This window comes from Nerophis lumbriciformis, linkage group LG12, assembly GCF_033978685.3.
Source record: "Nerophis lumbriciformis linkage group LG12, RoL_Nlum_v2.1, whole genome shotgun sequence".
Taxonomy (NCBI): domain Eukaryota; kingdom Metazoa; phylum Chordata; class Actinopteri; order Syngnathiformes; family Syngnathidae; genus Nerophis; species Nerophis lumbriciformis.
The window spans coordinates 35,890,583-35,910,057 of record NC_084559.2 but is presented as its reverse complement, the minus strand read 5'-3'; the positions used below and the strand labels follow the sequence as shown (position 1 = coordinate 35,910,057).

The following is a 19,475-nucleotide window of genomic DNA, read 5'->3' as shown; positions in this document are numbered from 1 at the left end:
TTGCCGTCACAATGAGGTGGTACAGTCTCCACTCTCGATGGAAAGGGGGTCACACCAAGACACAAGTTCCCCTGGGCAGAGAAAAAACAAATAGAGAAAAGTTGTCCTTTAGTCTGTGATTGCCTATGTGCCACACAATAATTTCCTATAGGGTCTTTAAAGTAGCAAAAGCTGTAATGATTAAAACTATAATGATGTATATTTGAGAACAGCAACCCCAGAGTCAAGGATGGTCTCTTCCTGATAAGGTCTATTTGGGGCACAGACAGCTGAGAAGCCAAATGCCTGACGCCAAAGTGGTGGGAGGGGCGGTGAAGTTAAGTGTGGAGTGTGTGCAGAACCTGTGTGTGTTAGGGGTTAATAGGCAGGGGGTGACAGCTGGAAGCCCACAGACTACTCTAGTAGCTTCTAGAAAGAGAAGGATCTGGAGCCTCTGGGAGTGGAGTGAGGTAGTCAGCTGTGAGGGTGTTACAGCAGGTGTGGTTAACAGACATGACCGTGTAAAAAGACTATAACACGGGTCGGCAACCCAAAATGTTGAAAGAGCCATTTTGGACCAAAAATACAAAACAAAACTGTCTGGAGCCGCAAAAAATTAAAAGCCTTCTATGAGTGTTATAATTAATTCAACACATGATATAAGCGTCTATATTAGCCTACTATCAAAATGACTATATCTGTCGCAGGCTGACACAAATCTTCATTGACAGAAATGTTCAAATGTAATATTTATTCTACACATTTTTACAGCATTGGAAAACATTAGTAAAACGCAGGCTTCTCAGGGGGTGAGATAACTCCTCTAAATTACTGACTTAGAATGGCCAAAGGTGTAGATGTGTGTGTCCAAGTTTAAGGAAAATGGCGGGCTGTCTTCTTCGAATGGATCTATAACAAGCTCTGCAAGCTGTGTAATGTTTGCTGTGGTCTATAATGGCTCACAAACCACTATCAGGATATGGCAATATTTCATACGGATATGTCATGAGAAATGTAGATATGAATTAAATACACAGAGGACATAGGAAATTAAATGAGATCAAACATACCTACAAGTGAGGCATAATGATGCAATATGTACATACAGCTAGCCTAAATAGCATGTTGGTATCGATCATTGGTCAGTGCATCAACAAAGTTCACCTTTGTGCATTCACACACAGCATAAAAAGGTTGGTGGACAAAATGAGACAAAGAATGAGTGGCATAAAATATGTCTTTCTCTGGCATCGTTGAAGAAAGTTGTACATGTAAACAAACTACGGTGAGCTCAAGGACCGCCAAAATTAGTAGGACAAAACAACGCTCGCCAAATACTCTCATCAGAGAATCATGTTTCATATAAACAGTGGGATTTCTAACAATTAGGGAGGTTTGTGTCATGTTGTCCTCCTACAGAAACCCTATTAAAACTAAAATAGATTTTTCCCCCATCGTTTTCTATTTTCATACATTTTTGAAAAAGCTCCAGGGAGCCACGAGAGCCGCAGGTTGCAGACCCCCAGACTATACCATGGACCCAACAAACTGCAATATAACTCAGGGGTTCTTAAACTTTTTGACCACAGGGCCCACTACATTTTTAACACTGAATTAGTCATCTTACGAAATTGATATGAAAACGTTAAAAAATGTTTTTGAAGAGATTTCAGAACCTTTAACATATATCAGCAACCTAACATTTCAAACAGGCAAATTCCCAGACAATATGAAAATAGCAAAAATCGTACCGATTTATAAGACTGGAGACAAGCACCAGTTTACAAACTACAGACCTGTTTCTCTACTTCCACAATTTTCTAAAATCATTGAAAAACTGTTCAATAACAGATTAGACAAATTCATAAATAAAAACAAAGCACTCACAGACAACCAATACGGATACCGAGCCAACATCTCAACATCAATGGCATTAATCAGAATAACGGAAGAGATCACAAATGCAATAGATAGTAAAAAATGTGCTGCTGCAGTGTTTATGGATTTAACAAAAGCATTTGACACAATTAATCATAACATCTTAATAAACAAATTAGAACGGTATGGAATCAGAGGGTTGGTATTGAACTGGGTGAGAAGCTACTTAACCAACAGGAAGCAATATGTGAAGATAGGCGAACACACTTCCACAGAGCTGAATAAATTTTGTGGTGTACCTCAGGGATCAATACTCGGACCAAAATTGTTCAATCTCTATATAACTGACATTTGTAAAGTTACAAAGGACTTAAAGTTAGTATAATTCGCAGATGACACAACAGCATTTTGTTCAGGAGAGAACACACAGAAGCTAATACAAATATTAACAGAAGAAATGAACAAAATAAAAAGATTGTTTAACAAAAACAACTATCTTTGAATCTCAGTAAGACTAAAATAATGCTATTTGGTAACAGTAGAAGAGAAAGTCAAACACAAATACAAATAGACGGAGTAAATATTGAAAGGGTAAAAGAAAACACATTTTTGGGTGTAATAATAGATTAAATGAATTGGAAATCTCATGTAAAAAATATACAACATAAAGTAGCAAGAAACACATCAATAATGAATAAAGCAAAACATGTTCTAGACCAAAAATCACTTCATATTCTTTACTGCTCGCTAGTGTTACTATATCTGAGTTATTGTGTAGAAATATGGGGGAACAACTACAAATGTGCGCTTCATTCATTAACGGTGCTACAAAAAAGATCAGTTAGAATAATACATAATGTTGGATATAGAGAACATTCAAACCCTTTATTTATTATATCAAAATTATTGAAATTCAACGATTTGGTGCATTTGCAAACAGCTAATATTATGTACCAAGCAAACTATAACCTGCTACCCAAGAATGTACAACAATTATTTTCAACAAAAGAGGAGAAATATAACCTAAGAGGAAAATCTGATTTAAAACATTTGTATGTGCGTAAAACACTTAAAACTTTTAGTATATCAGCATGCGGAATTAAATCATGGAATGGAAGGTCTGGAGCTGAAGTCATAAAGAAGTTTCTAAAACTCAAATTATGACTTAAGTGGTGAAATTGTATTTCTATTTTGACAGATTAGTTTAGAAACATATTTATTATTATTTATGATAAATTTAGTTGATCCTTTTTAACACTAAATGATTATATTTAAATGTAGTTATTTTTGAGTCCCTTTACACGCAATATAATTGGGGGGTACTTATTTTTCTAATAAGCCTAACCTAAGCTTAAGGTTTATGTTTTAAATAAATAATAATCTTTGTGATTAACACGTGGTTTCATATCATTTGACAAGATTGTAAACTGTTAGTTGGTTGGATATAATTATTAAATATGATTAAAATCAAGAGTTCAGTTCAGTTCAGTTTATTTCGAACATGCATACGATACAATGTTATGCATCACACAGTTCCAGTCGTTTCTTTACAGCAGGTCTGAAAACGAGTAGAAAGAAGCAGAGTTTATTTAATCCCACCCCTTTTCAGACCATAACATCCATCCAAATAAAAATAAAATTTCACCACTTAAGTCATAATTTGAGTTTAAGAAACTTCTTTATGACTTCAGCTCCAGACCTCTTCTATTTGTTTGATATTGTCATTACTGCCACAAGTGTTTGAAAAGTGTATTACAACTCAGTACGGACCATAGCTGAGCCCTATGGTTAAGTGGTTAAATAGCTGAGCCCTATGGTTAAGTGGTTAAAAAAACGTACTCAGTTGTTTAAGGCCGCAACTTGTAAAAGTGTTGGAGAGATTTGATTAAGATCTGTATTAAAAGCCTTAGATACATGTGTAAGTAAAGTGCTACTTTAAGCCTTATTAATATAAGGGTTGGGAATCTTACAACAACTCATGATTCAATTCAATTCTGATTCTTGGGGTGATGATTCAATTCAGAACCAATTCTCCATTCACCACAATTCTCACAATACATATTATTTGGTATATGTCTATGGATGTATGGTGGATTTATCATTTGGTATACAAAGTGTAATAAAACCTTTCAAAACAGGTTACAGGTTACAAATGCTGCTATTGGCTGCTGGTGTATGACATATGAGAGACGGTCTATAAAAAAATGTTTTCAAACTTGGAATAGATTTTTTGGGGGGATATTTTTTTTTTGTAAAAGTTGATTTAAATATATTTTTAAAAGATCCTAAATTTAGGGGGGTTAATTGATTCATAAGAATGCACTTTTATAACTTAAAATAACTTTTTCGGGCCCAATTTTGAAAATGTTTTTTAAATTGTATTTTTTAAGAATACATTTTTTTTTAAATACATTGTTTAGGCTATCTTGCATATGTCATACAGTAGGTAAGCAGGCAAGAGGAGCTTTTTGTAACCTGTAACCTGTTGTGAAAGGTTTTATTATCATTTTTATACCAAATAATACGAACAAATTGGACATCTCTGTGTGGATGTTCTCCCTGTACGTGGGTTTCCCCCGGGCACTCCGGCTTCCTCCCACAATTTGAACATGTGCACATTAGGTGAATTCAGTCCTTCTCAAATAGTGGGGCGGGTCATAGTAATTGTAATCAAAACTCATTGAGAATGTGGTAATAGAAAAGTAATAAAGTTGCATTATTGGTTTATTACATGCCTGTGTATTACTAAATTGCTGAAACGATGTTGTGGGGAAATAGTGTAGGTGCTATTTCTTTACAATATTTGTATCTTATCTAATTACTGTCATTTACAAAATAATTACAATTAATACATTTGCTTTAAACTACTATACCTAAAGAACATGCATTCATCAATGTTTTAAGTAAATTACTGTATAGAAAAATTAGTTTGCAAACATTATTAAGCATGTCAAGTATCAATACTGGGACTTATATTACATATCCATTAGCCTGACACAGTAGTTGCATTATTACAAAGTTGCCATGAGGCACTACATGAACTGGTACATCATTTATTGGAGGAAAAACAGCATTATGAGGTTAAGGAAAGAAATCATCAAAAATATGACCGAGGTTGTCGCCATCTTGGTGAAGCAATTTGTGCGTATCACTGCTACTCTGCAATATACTGAAGCAGAAGGAGCCAAGAATGTTAAAATATTATCTAAACAGAGGACATGTATCCATAAAAATATGGAAAAGCTGCTGCTGATGTGTTTGACGGAGACACAGCTGGAAGGAAATACCGTAGAAGTCTACTCTTCAAGGTAAATGCTTTACAGTGTACATAGTATTACATTACTTCATACAACTACTGTAGTTGTTTGCAGTACATTCTATTCAATCAATCAATCAATCAATGTTTATTTATATAGCCCTAAATCACAAGTGTCTCAAAGGGCTACACAAGCCACAACGACATCCTCGGTACAGAGCCCACATAAGGGCAAGGAAAAACTCACCCATTGTATTGATTTTATATACATATTGTTACCTCAAAGAGTATAGGTTTTTTTTAGATGACATGTTCAGTGCTGAAGAAAGTGGACAATATTTGGACAATGAGAATTTTTTCTAATGCTTTTGCCTTTACGGCAGGCACCACCACAATGGATTAGAAATCAATGAAATGTAAATGAGGGATTTCTAATCACTGCTATGTTGGAATTCTTATTAATATTGATACTGTTGTTGATATTATTCATATTTGTTGACTACTTTTGTATTGTTTTGTGTCATGTTTGTGTGTCCTCTCAATTGCTCTGTTGATTGCTATTCTGAATATTGCTGGGCTGGGTTTGGTTTTGGACTTGGAATTGAATTATTATTGTATTATTGTGTATTATTTTGTTGGACTGATTAATTAAAAAAATACAAATAAATCATTAAATGAATAAATCAATACATCAGGGTGTGAATAAAGTGAAGACTTGCAACTTAAATTTAAGAGCTGTGACAAAATAATGTAATCTAGCAGTTACAGTAACAATTACAGTAAATTGTTTGTCACACGATCGCTCCATATAACCCCGAGTATGCGACGGAGGCAGCGCATGTGAAAGACACTTAGCCTCTTCCCCTGCGAGGAGTACAGAGTCCAGGATTCGCTGGCGTACAAGAGAGTGCTTAGCACGCAGGCACGATACACAGCGATCTTGGTGTTTATTGTCAGCATGCTGTTGTTCCACACTCTTTGCGACAACCTGGGCAAGGTTGTCTTCCAGTGAGAGGTTGTCAGTGATGGTGGAGCCAAGGTATGTGTACTGGCTGACGACCTCTAGTTCATAGTCGTTGATGGTGATACAGGGTGGTTCAGCATCTTGGGCGATCACATTTGTCTTCTTCAGACTGATAGTCAGGCTGAACTCGTCGCAGGCCTTTGCAAAGCGGTCCATCCGACTCTGTAGCTCTTCTTCTGTGTGGGTGGCCAGAGCAGCGTCATCTGCAAACAGCATGTCTCTGATGGTTACCTCCCGGACCTTGCTCTTTGCTTTTAGGCGAGCCAGGTTGAACAGTCGGCCGTCTGACCGAGTGTGGAGGTAAACACCCTCGGTCAACGATCCGAAGGCGTGCTTCAGCAGAATGGCAAAGAAGATGCTGAAGAGAGTGGGAGCGAGGACACAGCCCTGCTTGACGCCACTGCGGATGTCGAAGGCATCTGACGTCGAGCCGTCATATTGAACTGTGCCTTTCATGCCGTCATGGAACGACTTGATCATGCTCAGGAGTCTCGGTGGGCAGCCAATCTTCGCTAGGACTGTGAAGAGCCCATCCCTGCTGACAAGGTTGAACGCTTTGGTCAGGTCTATGAAGTGTTTGTGACAAACAATGAGGTGCTGATGCAAGCCAAGATTCCCAGCATGGTCACTCTCCTCCGTCAGCATCGCCTTGGATGGCTGGGCCATGTGCGTCGAATGGACGATGTCCGGATCCCCAAAGACATCCTCTACGCAGAGCTTGCCTCTGGCAAGAGGACAACGGGACGGCCACATCTCCGCTTCAAGAATGTCTGCAAGCATGACCTGAAAGCGCTTGACATGGACCTGAACACCTGGGAAGAGCTTGCTCAGGACAGATCCAGCTGGAGACACACCGTGAACACTGGACTGAACCCTGGCGAAGCAAAACTGCGCCAGCTTGCAGATGAGAAGCGAGCTCAGAGAAAGAGCAAGTAACTACATCCTGTAGCTGACTCAACCTACAAATGCACCAAGTGCAACAGAGACTGTCACTCCCGTGTGGGTCTCTACAACCGCAGCAGACGCTGCATGACCAACTAAATCATATCCAAGGGGCGCCAATCCATTGTCTTCCGAGACTTACGGATGCCAACAACAACAGTAAATTAAATAAATGAAGCCCATTGACATCATTATATCATGAGTATTAGGCAAGATTAAAATATTTTTAAATATGTCAGTTTAATAACTGAAAATAAAATGAATGTAATGGACAAAGTATCTGTAATTTCTAAACAGTAAATACTATATTTATGTCCATCCATCCATCCATTTTCTCCTGCTTGTCCCTTTCGGGGTCGCGGGGGGTGCTGGAGCCTACCCCGCCGGCTATGTCAAACTTCTTAATTAAAGCTGAAACTCAACACTTCACTCAAATGCTTATTTGTTCATTGATTTACTTATTTCAATTCCATTGTGGTTGTGTAGCAATGTGTATATACTGTAAAGGCAACATTGTTAAAAAAATGTCACTCCCCAATACTTCTGGAACTTACTGGGTTTACAACAATAACATTGATAGCAAATTATGTAATAATTGTAGTAAAATGTATAGTACCACTTAATTTAGGGCTGCAGCTATGGAATTTTTTAGTAATTGAATATTGATGAGATAGTTTGTTTCATCAAGTAATCGGAATAAACACACTTAATAGCCTCGATGCATATTTTGGGGAAAATAATTTAAATAAACAACAATTTTTCTAGCTTGCCATAATCTTTATTTATTATAAACGCACATCATCAATGTTGGAAAATGTCCCTTTAACAAAATTTAAAAAAACTCTTCTATGTTCGCAGCCACGCAAATCATGGCACCCACCACCACTCTCTTGTAAGCTCTATTAGAGCGGCTGTGTGGAAACTATGTTCACGTATCTAGTGTTCCAGGCACTCCATATGGTCAGGATTTTATACATTATTTACACTTATTTAACCAGGGGTGTCTATAGTGTGACCCGGGAGCCATTTGTGGCCGGAAGCTCAAGTTTTGTTGGCCTGCAGAAAATTGTTGAAATACAACCAAACAAAAAAAATATCAAAATTTCTATATATTTGTAACTAGACAGTTGTCACTTATGACAGAAAGCTGACACAATTTTAAAAAAAAATAGATATATAGTAAACCCATGTTAATTGCTGTTATTGGTTCCAGGTGTGGTAAATTAATTTCCGCAAAGTAGGAATTAATAATAATAAATCAAATGTTATCATAGGTATGAGCCTAAAAAACTGCTACCACCTTCTAAATACCTGTTTTAACATAATTAAAAACCCTCTCGACATGAAATAAAACCCAAATGGTCACCTTTACACTCTTTTAATCCAATATAGTAATGTTGCCTGAGACTGAGCAAGTCTGTGGCCACAAGACTGAAGAGCGTGGCCAATAATACAATAGTATTGATATTTCAGTACATTTAGACATTTTTTTTTACCCTTGACATGTTTAATTTAATCCCAAAAAAAATATCAAAAAAAAAAACTGCGAAAGAGTGAAACTTTTAAAGTGTTATGTGACGAGGGACTACTTTCGGTTTTTAGCATTTAAAAACAAAACAAATTAATACTACATGCAGTATTGATTTTTTTCATTTTTAGTGGGGATGTCTACATTGTTTTATATTTAATGCAGGACACTGATAAGCAATGTTGCCAAAAATAATGTTTTTTTTTAACGAACTAAAACATTTTCTTAATGTCCCCCGCTTGCCTGGTGGACAACGTTTGGACACCACTGCATTAAACATATAATCGAAGCAACAAAATAGAAATTAAAGGTTTTTTCTAATCCATTAATCGTTGCAGCCCTATGACATACATACTTACTGCTATAAATTAGGTGTTCTAAAATAAAAAATTATGTTAAGCATGAGAATAAAAGACGTTTCCTCATTCCTCAGCGCCATCTTTTGTTATTGTCAATACTAGAGTGTATGTCATATGTTCTTTCTTTACTTTTAAGCTGATGTAAGGCACTGTGTGTTGCCTATGTATGAAAAGTGCTATGTAAATAAAGTTTTGATTAATCGATTGAAGTTCTGCAGGCTAAAACCTAAGCCCTTTTTCTTTTTACACTTTACTAAAAAGTAACCCGGATAGAGGTACATGATGACGGATGTCTTTCACGACAAAATAAAAGCTCACTCTAGCATAAAACGTCAGGCATGTGACGCTTGTACATACGCGTAAAATCGCTCTGAAACTTAGCAATGTATCAAAGCGATAAAACAGTCGTCATTGCGGAAAGCATTCTCGCAGCGTTAGAAAATTGCACATCGTCGTCGCACGAAGAGAAGAAAAAAATACCAAGCGAGCGCTTTGTTTACTTCCGGGTTCTGACAGGAAGTACACCCGGTCTGCACCGGAAGTGGCCTGTAAGCTGGAGCTGCTGCGGGCAGGCTCCTCTCAAAAGGCGGCTTCTCCCACACCCTGCATTGCTACTATTTGGCCGTGTGAGCGTTCATTTGTACAGGGAATGAAGAATGGCCGTGGCGTTTGGGAAGCTTGCGGTTGGCACGTATGTGGAAATAAAGCGGAGCGACGGTAAGTTTGAGGCGATGTGGCTCTTGTCCTCGTCGCAGTGTCTCTTTTCTCCCCCAGCCCCAAGTTGTTTGGGGAGCTTTGTTGCTGTGGTACTGTTGAATGCAGCGATGCTTCTCTTTGCCGCATAACGTCAACGCTAGCCGGGGTGGGGAATGACAGCTCCCCCCCCCCGGGGGGCTTCGAACCTGATTACACATTTCATGTCTTTAATACAAATTCGCCTTTCTCCTTTATGGTGATTATCATGCTACCAGCCGGTGTGCTACTCCTTGCTCCAGAACGCCACAAAAACGTCAAAACAAACCACCCAGTGCTATTTGAAATAGTTATTTAGGTTTTAAACGTATTTAATTAAAATAATGTTACATTTCCCAACTAGACGAGGACGGCTTTATTGCGCAGCTTTAGCAGGGGATTAGCTTAATGGTTAATGCTAACCCGACCGGCTTCGTATGGCAGAAACAGGATGTAGTGTGCATGTCAACATGGCAAGCATCGTGTGTTGTCTTTGTCTCGTTTATACTAACAATACAGCTTTTTTAACAATACATCTTTTTTAAAACACAAGTGTCAATGGCGGGAGCCCGACCTTGTAAACGACAGTTGCCATGGAAACACTCTGATGTGGACATCAGAGCTATAACGTGGAATGTTTGTTTTTTAAGTAATATACTTCAACATAATGGTAGTCTTTTTTAAAAAAAATTCCTTTTGGAGTCTAGTAAATCTGATTTTCTTGAGGTCAGCATGTCTTGGAAGAAAATAGTTTTTTTTATATCAAATCAATGCAAATGTGGGCGTCAAGGACATGTCTACATTGATTGTTAATAGTCAGTAATAGGGCTGTAACGATTGATCGATAGTTCGATTGATATTCCTAAAATACGAAGGAAGTCTATCTGTGTTTGGCGAGTTGGCCTTCTAGAATATGTATATCCAGGCCTCAAGTTTTAACTTTTTAAGGTCAAGGCAAGTGTTGCTTTAAAGGAGGGCTCATATTTTAGGGGACCAAGCCAAGTTAGAAGGGCACCAAGTCTATATATATATATAATAGATAAAACATTGTGATCATGTATGAAATCTAGGGCTGCCAATTATGGCCAAAGTAATAATTAATATTATTGTTATCAATATTGAAATCATGATTACTGATTGTTAAGTAAAGCAGTGTTGGGGTGTGAACGTAATACCATCACGTCATTTGTAATGTCTAATAAAAAGACTATAAATAAACGTTACCCATATATTTATAGACAAACATTAGGTATTTGCATTCTTTAATATTAAACATCAACTTGCCAGCTTTTTGTCATTACATAATGCCTTTATCTCTATTTTTACATTTTGATAGAGAGTTTTTATAATTTTTTTTGTTTAACTTATGTACATTTATATGTAGATGATGTATCACGGGGGATCCATTAAGGGTTTGAGGAGAAATATGTCGCATAGTAATAAACGATACACAATAAAACATTAACACAATAAAACATTAACAAAATGGTGTGTCACATGAATGATTTTTGAAGTAACACTTTAGTGAAATGAAAAAAACACAATGTAAAAAAACCCCCTGGTATTTACTTTTTGATATCAAAATAAAACACAAAGCAGTTTGGCTGATGAAGATGAAGTCTAAAATACAAGCTTTGTTCTTCTCCAATACCTCCCTAGTGTTTCAGTACAACAGTTTGGCCAACAAAAAAAAACCCTGAGTGATACCTCTCACATCGAATAAACAATCTTAACCGCATTCAATTCGATGAGATGACAAAACATTTTAGCTAGTATTGATGTTATTTGAACACTGATACAGTTTGCAGGTAAATAAAGGATGAGTGAACATCCCAGTAAACAAAGTAAAGACTTTATAAACAAATTGTGACAACGTTCACGACACATCGCCTGCTGCAAAACATCAAATCGTTTTCTCCTCTGCTGTATACTTTTGGTGTGGGGACAAGTGTCTCCAATATTGTCCACACAAGTCTCCATCTAAACACAGCAGTGCGCTCTTAAACGCACGGCAAGAAGCAAGGGAAAATGATGTTAAACCAAGCGCTTGGCTCCATTTACTACGAGGGGAAATCTCCGCAGCAAAGTTGGTGTCGTTGGTCTGCCATGATTATCAAGCCAAACACAGCTAGTGACGACTTTGTGTTGCCAAAAATGCATTAATAAATGACGTTTTTTTGGTAATTAAAAAATAAACAGTATTACTAGCCGTCAGGAATTATCGCAAATCATCATTATACCGTTTACCGTTACATCCCTCGTTCATTAATAAGTAAAAAGTCTAGGCCGGTCACAGCATGTTCTTGCCACAAATGTTGGTACATTTTTTGGGCATTACGGCAAATGACGAGGGCGGTCGTTACACTTGCCGCAGTTGCCGCGGTTAAATCCGAGCGCTGTATATCGCTCTAACTTTGATTTAAAAGGTTATTAATCAATTATATAAATACTATAAAATAAGAACATACTTTATATAAAGATGTTTATAGCACTTTGTAAATAATTGAACATCGTAAATATTAGACAAAAAGATCCAAGATGGCGTTCCCCAGAGGGCGAGTGTCAACTGTTATTTATTTTCCTCACCTTGTGCAGAGCTTGAAGGACATACCTAATAAAGCTGAGAAAGCGCGGACATTTCGGACATTTTGATCCAGCTATTTTGGAGTCGTTCTCTGAGCTAGCATGATATGCTAACCAGATGCTTGGACAGCTGCAGAGACCGAGCAACAGACAACAAGCTGAAACGAAAGCGCGGCAGATGGGGAGGAGCTGACAAAGACTCCTTCCGCCGCATGGTTAGCGAAGGAAGGCCAAACTCTTCCGGTTATACAACTGGCAAATGATCAGTCTCGGGAGGAAGAATGGCTGGCTTTGTTAAACAAGCATGGCGCACGGACAGTAAGATGATTTCAAAATCCTACTCTGGATATGTGGAGTATTTGACTTTGAAGTTAAGGTTTTTTTATTTGCCCAGAAAACTGCAATGTATTATTGTCAGTGTCGTGTAAGGCTGAAACGACGCGTCGACATAGTCGACGTCATCGGTTACGTAAATACGTCGACGCCGTTTTTGTGCGTCGGCGCGTCGCATATTTACGTCACACTACTGTCATGGCGGAGCGCAAAGCAGACGATGCGAGCGAGGGGAAAAAAGCACACCAAAAGTCGTCAAAAGTGTCGGAGTATTTCAATAAACGGCCTAATAATGTTGTTGTATGCACACTGTGTATGGCCTATCATAGCAGCACAACGGCTATGAACGAACATTTGAAAAGAAAACCCCCGACAGCGTTCTTGCCATCACCATCAACAAGTCAATCTTCCGTGTGCGTATACGTTGTCATTATTACACAAAAACATGAATGTGTCATTTGTATCTGCGTTGTAAATTCATAAACTAAAGCACCGTTTGCTCTGAGAGGCGCGTTTGGCGTGCCTGTTCAGTGTTTACAAAGACGCGCTCCTCTTTAACGCTGTGGAGAGGCGGCGGCGGCGGCGAGCGAGCGGCGAGGCGGGGCGCGCCGGGAGCGACGCCGCAATAGACAAGGGACGACGAGCGAGCGAGGAAGAGGAGCTGAAAAGCGAGGAAAGAAAGAGAGAAGAGTTGGAAGAGAAAAGACTTTGTGTAAAATTAAAAGATTGTAAACCTGGCAAAGCCGTCTGGCGTTCAGTCTGTCGGTCCTGAAAGAACCCCACGGCACAAGACGTGTCACAAACACTAACGTTAATTAGTTGTGCAAATACCTTTTACAACATTAACAGTTACATATACTATGTACAAACCAACAATTAACTTTCACTTTAATCATACTATCATTGTTGTGTTATTAAGCAAAATAAGCAATACTTTTACTTTTGTTGAAATGTTTACACTGTACACTTTTTTGTATTGGATGTTTAGCTTTATTTTTGCACATTTTAGCAAATAAGCAATACTTTTACTTTTGTTGAAATGTTTACACTTGTTACAGAATATTTCCGTTTTGCACTTTTTTGTATTGGATGTTTATCTTTATTTTTGCACATTTTAAAGCAAAATAAGCAATACTTTTACTTTTTAAATGCTTATACTATTCCAGAATATTAAGATTTGCACTGGATGTTTACTTTTATATTTGCACATTAAAAAGCAAATAAGCTACTTTTAATTTTGTTAAATGTTAAAAGTTTTAAATGTTTACATTGTTACAGAATATTTTGTCATGTTGTTGTCAATGTTGACTGAGTGGCCATACTTTTTTTTTTGTAAATAAAAGCCATGCCTTTTGAAAAAACTGGCCTACATTTATTTTTTCCTCTTCATTTTAAATAAAAAAAATAATCGGTAAAAGGAAAAATAATCTATAGATTAATCGAAAAAAATAATCTATAGATTAACCGATTAATCGAAAAAATAATCTATAGATTAATCGATAGAAAAATAATCGTTAGCTGCAGCCATAGTGTCGTGTACATCCTTCCCGCCACCCTGCGCTAAGGAGGAGGCTACACTGAAAGAAATACAGCACATGATCAATGGGCATGAACATACATATCTGGACCCGGCTGTAATTGTCTTGGGTGAGTTTAAAAACTGTAATCTACGGTAATTACAAGAAATAACAGGAATATAGAAAACTTAACCTGTAGTGTCTAGTATCCAGTATTTATTTCACAGTCACACTGTTTGAATTTTTTGCAAAAAAAAGTTACTGAATCAATTTCAACTCAATGAATAAATCGTTTCAGATCTTTTCGTTCTAAAAAAATGTATCGTTTCTAAATCGTTTTGGCAACCACAAATTCTGAATCGAATCGTTAAAAGGAATCGTTACACCCCTAGTCAAATGTAAAACCACTGTCGAGCATGGCTAGAGAACCCAATTGCAGGGATTTTCCTCCCAGCGGGGTGATGGTAGAACTGGTGTAGATTCTCCCATATTCAGGCCACCACCCCATCTGTTGTAGCCAGCATCCTTAAATCTGACATCACTGTCATTTCCTGTGCTTTTTTACCACCCGTCATAGACACTTAAAACAGATCTGCTGCTATTGATTTACTTAGTACCCTTGGCTTTATTCTAATCAGTATTTAACCTTTGTTAGAAACAGTACAGCCATTACAGACTAAATACAACAAACATATTGACCCGGTTCCATTGATTGATGCTTGCTAGGTTGTGTAAGTGATGCTTAAGAGCCTTTTGTTTGTTCCTCTGGCTTATCAGAGCTGGATGCACCCGCTGCTTTTGAGCCCCCCTCAGCCATTGGGACGTATCAATGTAAAAGTGGGACACAGTGGACACAATGGTTTCTTTCAGATTCACGGCTATGACCGAATCTCCAGTGCGTGACTTATAGGGAGCTCACGGCAGTATGAATCAAAAAGTACAGTGTTGGGTTTTTTTCTCATAAGATTGTCATACAGTCCACTAATAGGGAGTTTATTGAGGTAGTCTCCACTTTTTTATGCTTGTGGAACCTTCTATACAATTCTAGAGTCTCTGTTGCAGTAATGTTTGCAAGGTCAGTTATAATGCACCTGCCTGTTCACAATCTGTTTGATGGTGTTAAAGGGGACCAAGATGATTTTCCTCTGTTCTGAATTATAAATGTTGTTACAATGTTGGCTACTCGGGTGAACAATGCCAAGCATTTGGGTGTGAGCTTGCACTAAGTTTTGAATACCTCGGAACGCTGTGTTTTGCAGTCTTTTTGTGATGTCAGAGATTGACGGACGCACTAACGTGTGTATTTGTGGTTCATGCTATGCCAGTGTAACGGAGGCCAGCCGCAAGTAAACCTCCCTCTCTAAGAACTTGAAGAGCAGTGCTGGTTACCTGGTTGAGAACTCGGACGTTTAGCTCAGTAACTCTGCCCGCTCATCTCTCTTATGCTCTCACTTTGTGCTGATGCCTTGAGCGAAGTTAAACCTCCTGTGTCATTCTACATTTCATCTATCCCAACTGCTCTGATGTCTATAAAACTAAATACTTTGTGTTTACCTGTCTACAACGTTTTACACGGGATTGTTTTGTAGGGATGTGCCGCTCGATTGGCCACCGATCAGTATCAAACGATTTTCATGAAAAAGTATGTGATTGCCCTTTGCTGATTAATGTCATTTAATTCTGATCACAAACGCCGATATTCTCTGGCTGGCTAACAAGCGGCTAACCGCTAATTATGAGTCTCCATACATAGTACATACATAAACTGAAAATATTAGTAAGTATTATCAAGTATCATTGTCACTGGAGGATGAGGCTAAATATGTTACACACCGAGAGCAAGCCGGGAGCAGGCATGCTAATATATTAGCAAAGCTAACCTAGGTTTAAAAACACCAAGAAATAAGTGCTTGGTAAACTTTAAGAAGTGTGGATGGGACTGCATTACAGCAGAAAGTAAGCAGATATTAACAGGAAATTTGTAAGTAGATTAATAGAATAGAGACAGGATAATATACCAACTGTCCGTGTGTCAACTGTCAAGCTTTGTCACAGTCAGTACACAACATGTAAGAAGAAGGCGGATCGATCCATAAACTGGAGATATCTACATTAACAATACGATCAGTAAATGATCAAGAGAATGATCCAATTAATATTTTTATTTTCTAAAAATTATTATTTTTTGTTTTGTTAATGCTTACAAACGCAGGGAATACTTTCTTGGAGACAGGAGGACTTTGGGGGCAAAACGAGAACATTTAAATGAGTAGCAGATAGTAGTTTTATGCTTTTGTTTAGTTATTGTGTGCTATTGACCGTGTTTTGCTCAAAACAATTGTATGTAATAAAAGAGAATACAGACCTTGTTTGAATATTTCCTTTAATATTAAATTGTCAATAGCACAACCATAAATAAATTTAAAACATTTACAGCTAAACCATGTGATCAGTATTGGTATCTGCCGATCTCATTAATGGATGATTGGAATTTACAGCATAAAACCTTGAATGGAACAAGGTAGTACAAGTTGGATTAGCTACTGAATTCCGATAATAAAGAGCCTTGCGACATTACAGCTTGGTTTGAGGAAAAGGTAGGATAAAGTGATATTTTTATCTAATTATGGCATGCACACAATATCACCAAAGTGGGACATGCAGTGCTATAAGTGTTGGCTTTATTACGCAGCTGTATTGATACGGGAGTAGGCAGGTGTCCTTAATGTTGTGACTATACTTATATTGTTTATTAATTGAATTTTCGACCGTGACTGAAAAAACAGGTTTGTCTTCAAGTTTGAATTAAATATTTGGCAGTATACATTTTCAAAATATAAAAGTTGATACTTTTTAGAGAGTGTGGGGTTTTATTTGCACTCCTAAAGCATAGCCAATACATATTATCTAGACCACAAATAAGTGTTTTAAATGTATATTGTAAGTCAATCAATCAATCAATCAAAGTTTACTTATATAGCCCTAAACTTTGGACAGCTAGCGCTTCATTTGTGGTCACCGAATCTGTGCCCCCCCTCTCCACGAAGGGGCAGAGCATAAAAGAAATGGCAGATATACTGGTCTAAAGGGGGGTCTATTTAAAGGCTAGAGTATACAAATGAGTTTTAAGATGGGACTTAAATGCTTCGACTGAGGTAGCATCTCTAACTGTTACCGGGAGGGCATTCCAGAGTACTGGAGCCCGAATAGAAAACGCTCTATAGCCCGCAGACTTTTTTTGGGCTTTGGGAATCAGAACGCAGATTTCTTGCCGGGACATATGGTACAATACAATCAGCAAGATAGGATGGAGCTAGACCGTGTAGTATTTTATAAGTAAGTAGTAAAACCTTAAAATCTCATCTTAAGTGCACAGGAAGCCAGTGCAGGTGAGCCAGTATAGTCGTAATATGATTTCTTGTTCTTGTCAAAAGTCTAGCAGCCACATTTTGTACCAACTGTAATCTTTTAATGCTAGACATAGGGAGACCCGAAAATAATACGTTACAGTAATCGAGACGAGACGTAACGAACGCATGAATAATGATCTCAGCGTCGCTAATGGACAAAATAGAACGAATTTTAGAGATATTACGGAGATGAAAGAAGGCCGTTTTCGTAACACTCTTAATGTGTGACTCAAACGAGAGAGTTGGGTCGAACATAATACCCAGAATCTTTACCGAGTCGCCTTGTGTAATTGTTTGGTTGTCAAATGTTAAGGTGGTATATTGAATAGGTGTCGGTGTCTTGCAGGACCAATAATCAGCATTTGTGTTTTCTTAGCGTTGAGTTGCAAAAAGTTAGTGGACATCCATTGTTTAATATCATTAAGACACGCCACGTAAGTCAGGATGTAAAGTCCTTTCACACCCAATTCACTTAATAGTCCTGCTAGAACAGAAAAGCGTTTCACCAAACTGTTCTTATAAAGTTGGAAGTCTGAAAGGGCTTGGTAGTTTGGAATAAGGAAAATACTTAAATAAAATAAGGAGTCAAGTCCTGAACTTCTCTCATCAGGGGTCATGTTATTGAGTGCGTGGCTTGCAATTCTCTGCCAAGATGCTAAGGGGCAGTGCTTTCCTGAGAGGGACCAACCACAGCTCTTGTTGATAAGATATTTAGCTTCTCGACTAAGAACAATGGTGATCGTTGTCAGAGCTGCTACTAATCGATGTGGATCTTCAGCCACTTTTATTGTACATGTTGCTTTGAAACCATACTGTAACGACAATCTTGACGTTACCGCTCGTGTTCTGCCAGACAGAAACAAACGTGTGCAAACAGAGGAGAACAATGGCACTCATGAAAACACAACAAAAAGTATGGGAACATATCTCCTGAAACACACCAAAAACATAAGTAACTTGCTCAATTTTCAAAGCGGACCTTGCTTTTCACGGAAGTACATCTGTGATGCGGCATCATTTAAAACCATTCTCGACTAGGAACAATGGTGATCGTTGTCAGAGCTGCTACTAATCGATGTGGATCTTCAGCCACTTTTATTGTACATGTTGCTTTGAAACCATACTGAAACGACAGTCTTAACGTTACCGCTCGTGTTTTGCCAGACAGAAACAAACGTGTGCGAACAGAGGAGAACAATGGCACTCACGAAAACACAACAAAAAGTATGGGAACATTTCTCCCGAAACACACCAAAAACATAAGTAACTTGCTCAATTTTCAAAGCGGACCTTGCTTTTCACGGAAATACATCTGTGATGCGGGATCATTTAAAACCAAGGCATGTTGGAGATCTGGAGGATTTGTCTCCGACTTCCCTCGGCACGATAGGTAGATTGTTAGCTATCTAGCTCTGTGAAAAATACCTAACTATCATTTTAACCAAAGTCTGACAGCTAAACTTTGTCTACATACTTCTGTACATGTTTCTAGAACCAATAACATTAACCTTGATTTGTGCAGCTGAGATAGGCTCCAGCACCCCCCGTGACCCGAAAGGGACAAGCGGTAGAAAATGGATGGATCGATAATTATTTTAATGTTGTATTTGAGTTCAAAATATTTTTTTATATTATTTTGCAGTCCAAACAAAATCAGTGGTACTATTGATGGCTTTCTACAGCTTGCTTTTACATGAACAAAAGCGGCCTAATGAAAAGCACAGTTCAAATATGAATAAGTAGTCCTCTTTATTGTCTTTCAATCAGTATTATATAGCACATACCTATAAAAAAATCTCAAACTGGATTTAAAAGCCGACTGCTTAATTGGAGCCATTGAATAGGTGTATGCTTCATAATCTGATTAGTAGACAAATCATTAGGATAGTCGATGACTAGTTGACCATCAAAATAGTTGTTGCTCCCAGCCATAT

At 37.9% G+C, this 19,475-nt stretch overlaps 1 protein-coding gene across 4 annotated transcripts in view; it reads left to right on the top strand.

Moving 5' to 3' along the window:
• Window positions 1–9,419: 9,419 nt before the first annotated feature.
• Window positions 9,420–19,475, top strand: part of kif2a (kinesin family member 2a) — a 53,897-nt gene continuing 43,841 nt past the window's right edge. For 2 of the 4 annotated variants that reach the window (XM_061986502.1, XM_061986501.2), the window contains exon 1: window positions 9,420–9,683. In XM_061986502.1, the coding sequence (XP_061842486.1) occupies window positions 9,623–9,683 (61 nt within the window). In that variant the 5' untranslated portion in view covers window positions 9,420–9,622. The remainder of the gene's footprint in view (window positions 9,684–19,475) is intronic. The other 2 variants (XM_061986505.1, XM_061986503.1) reach the window with 1 other exon arrangement.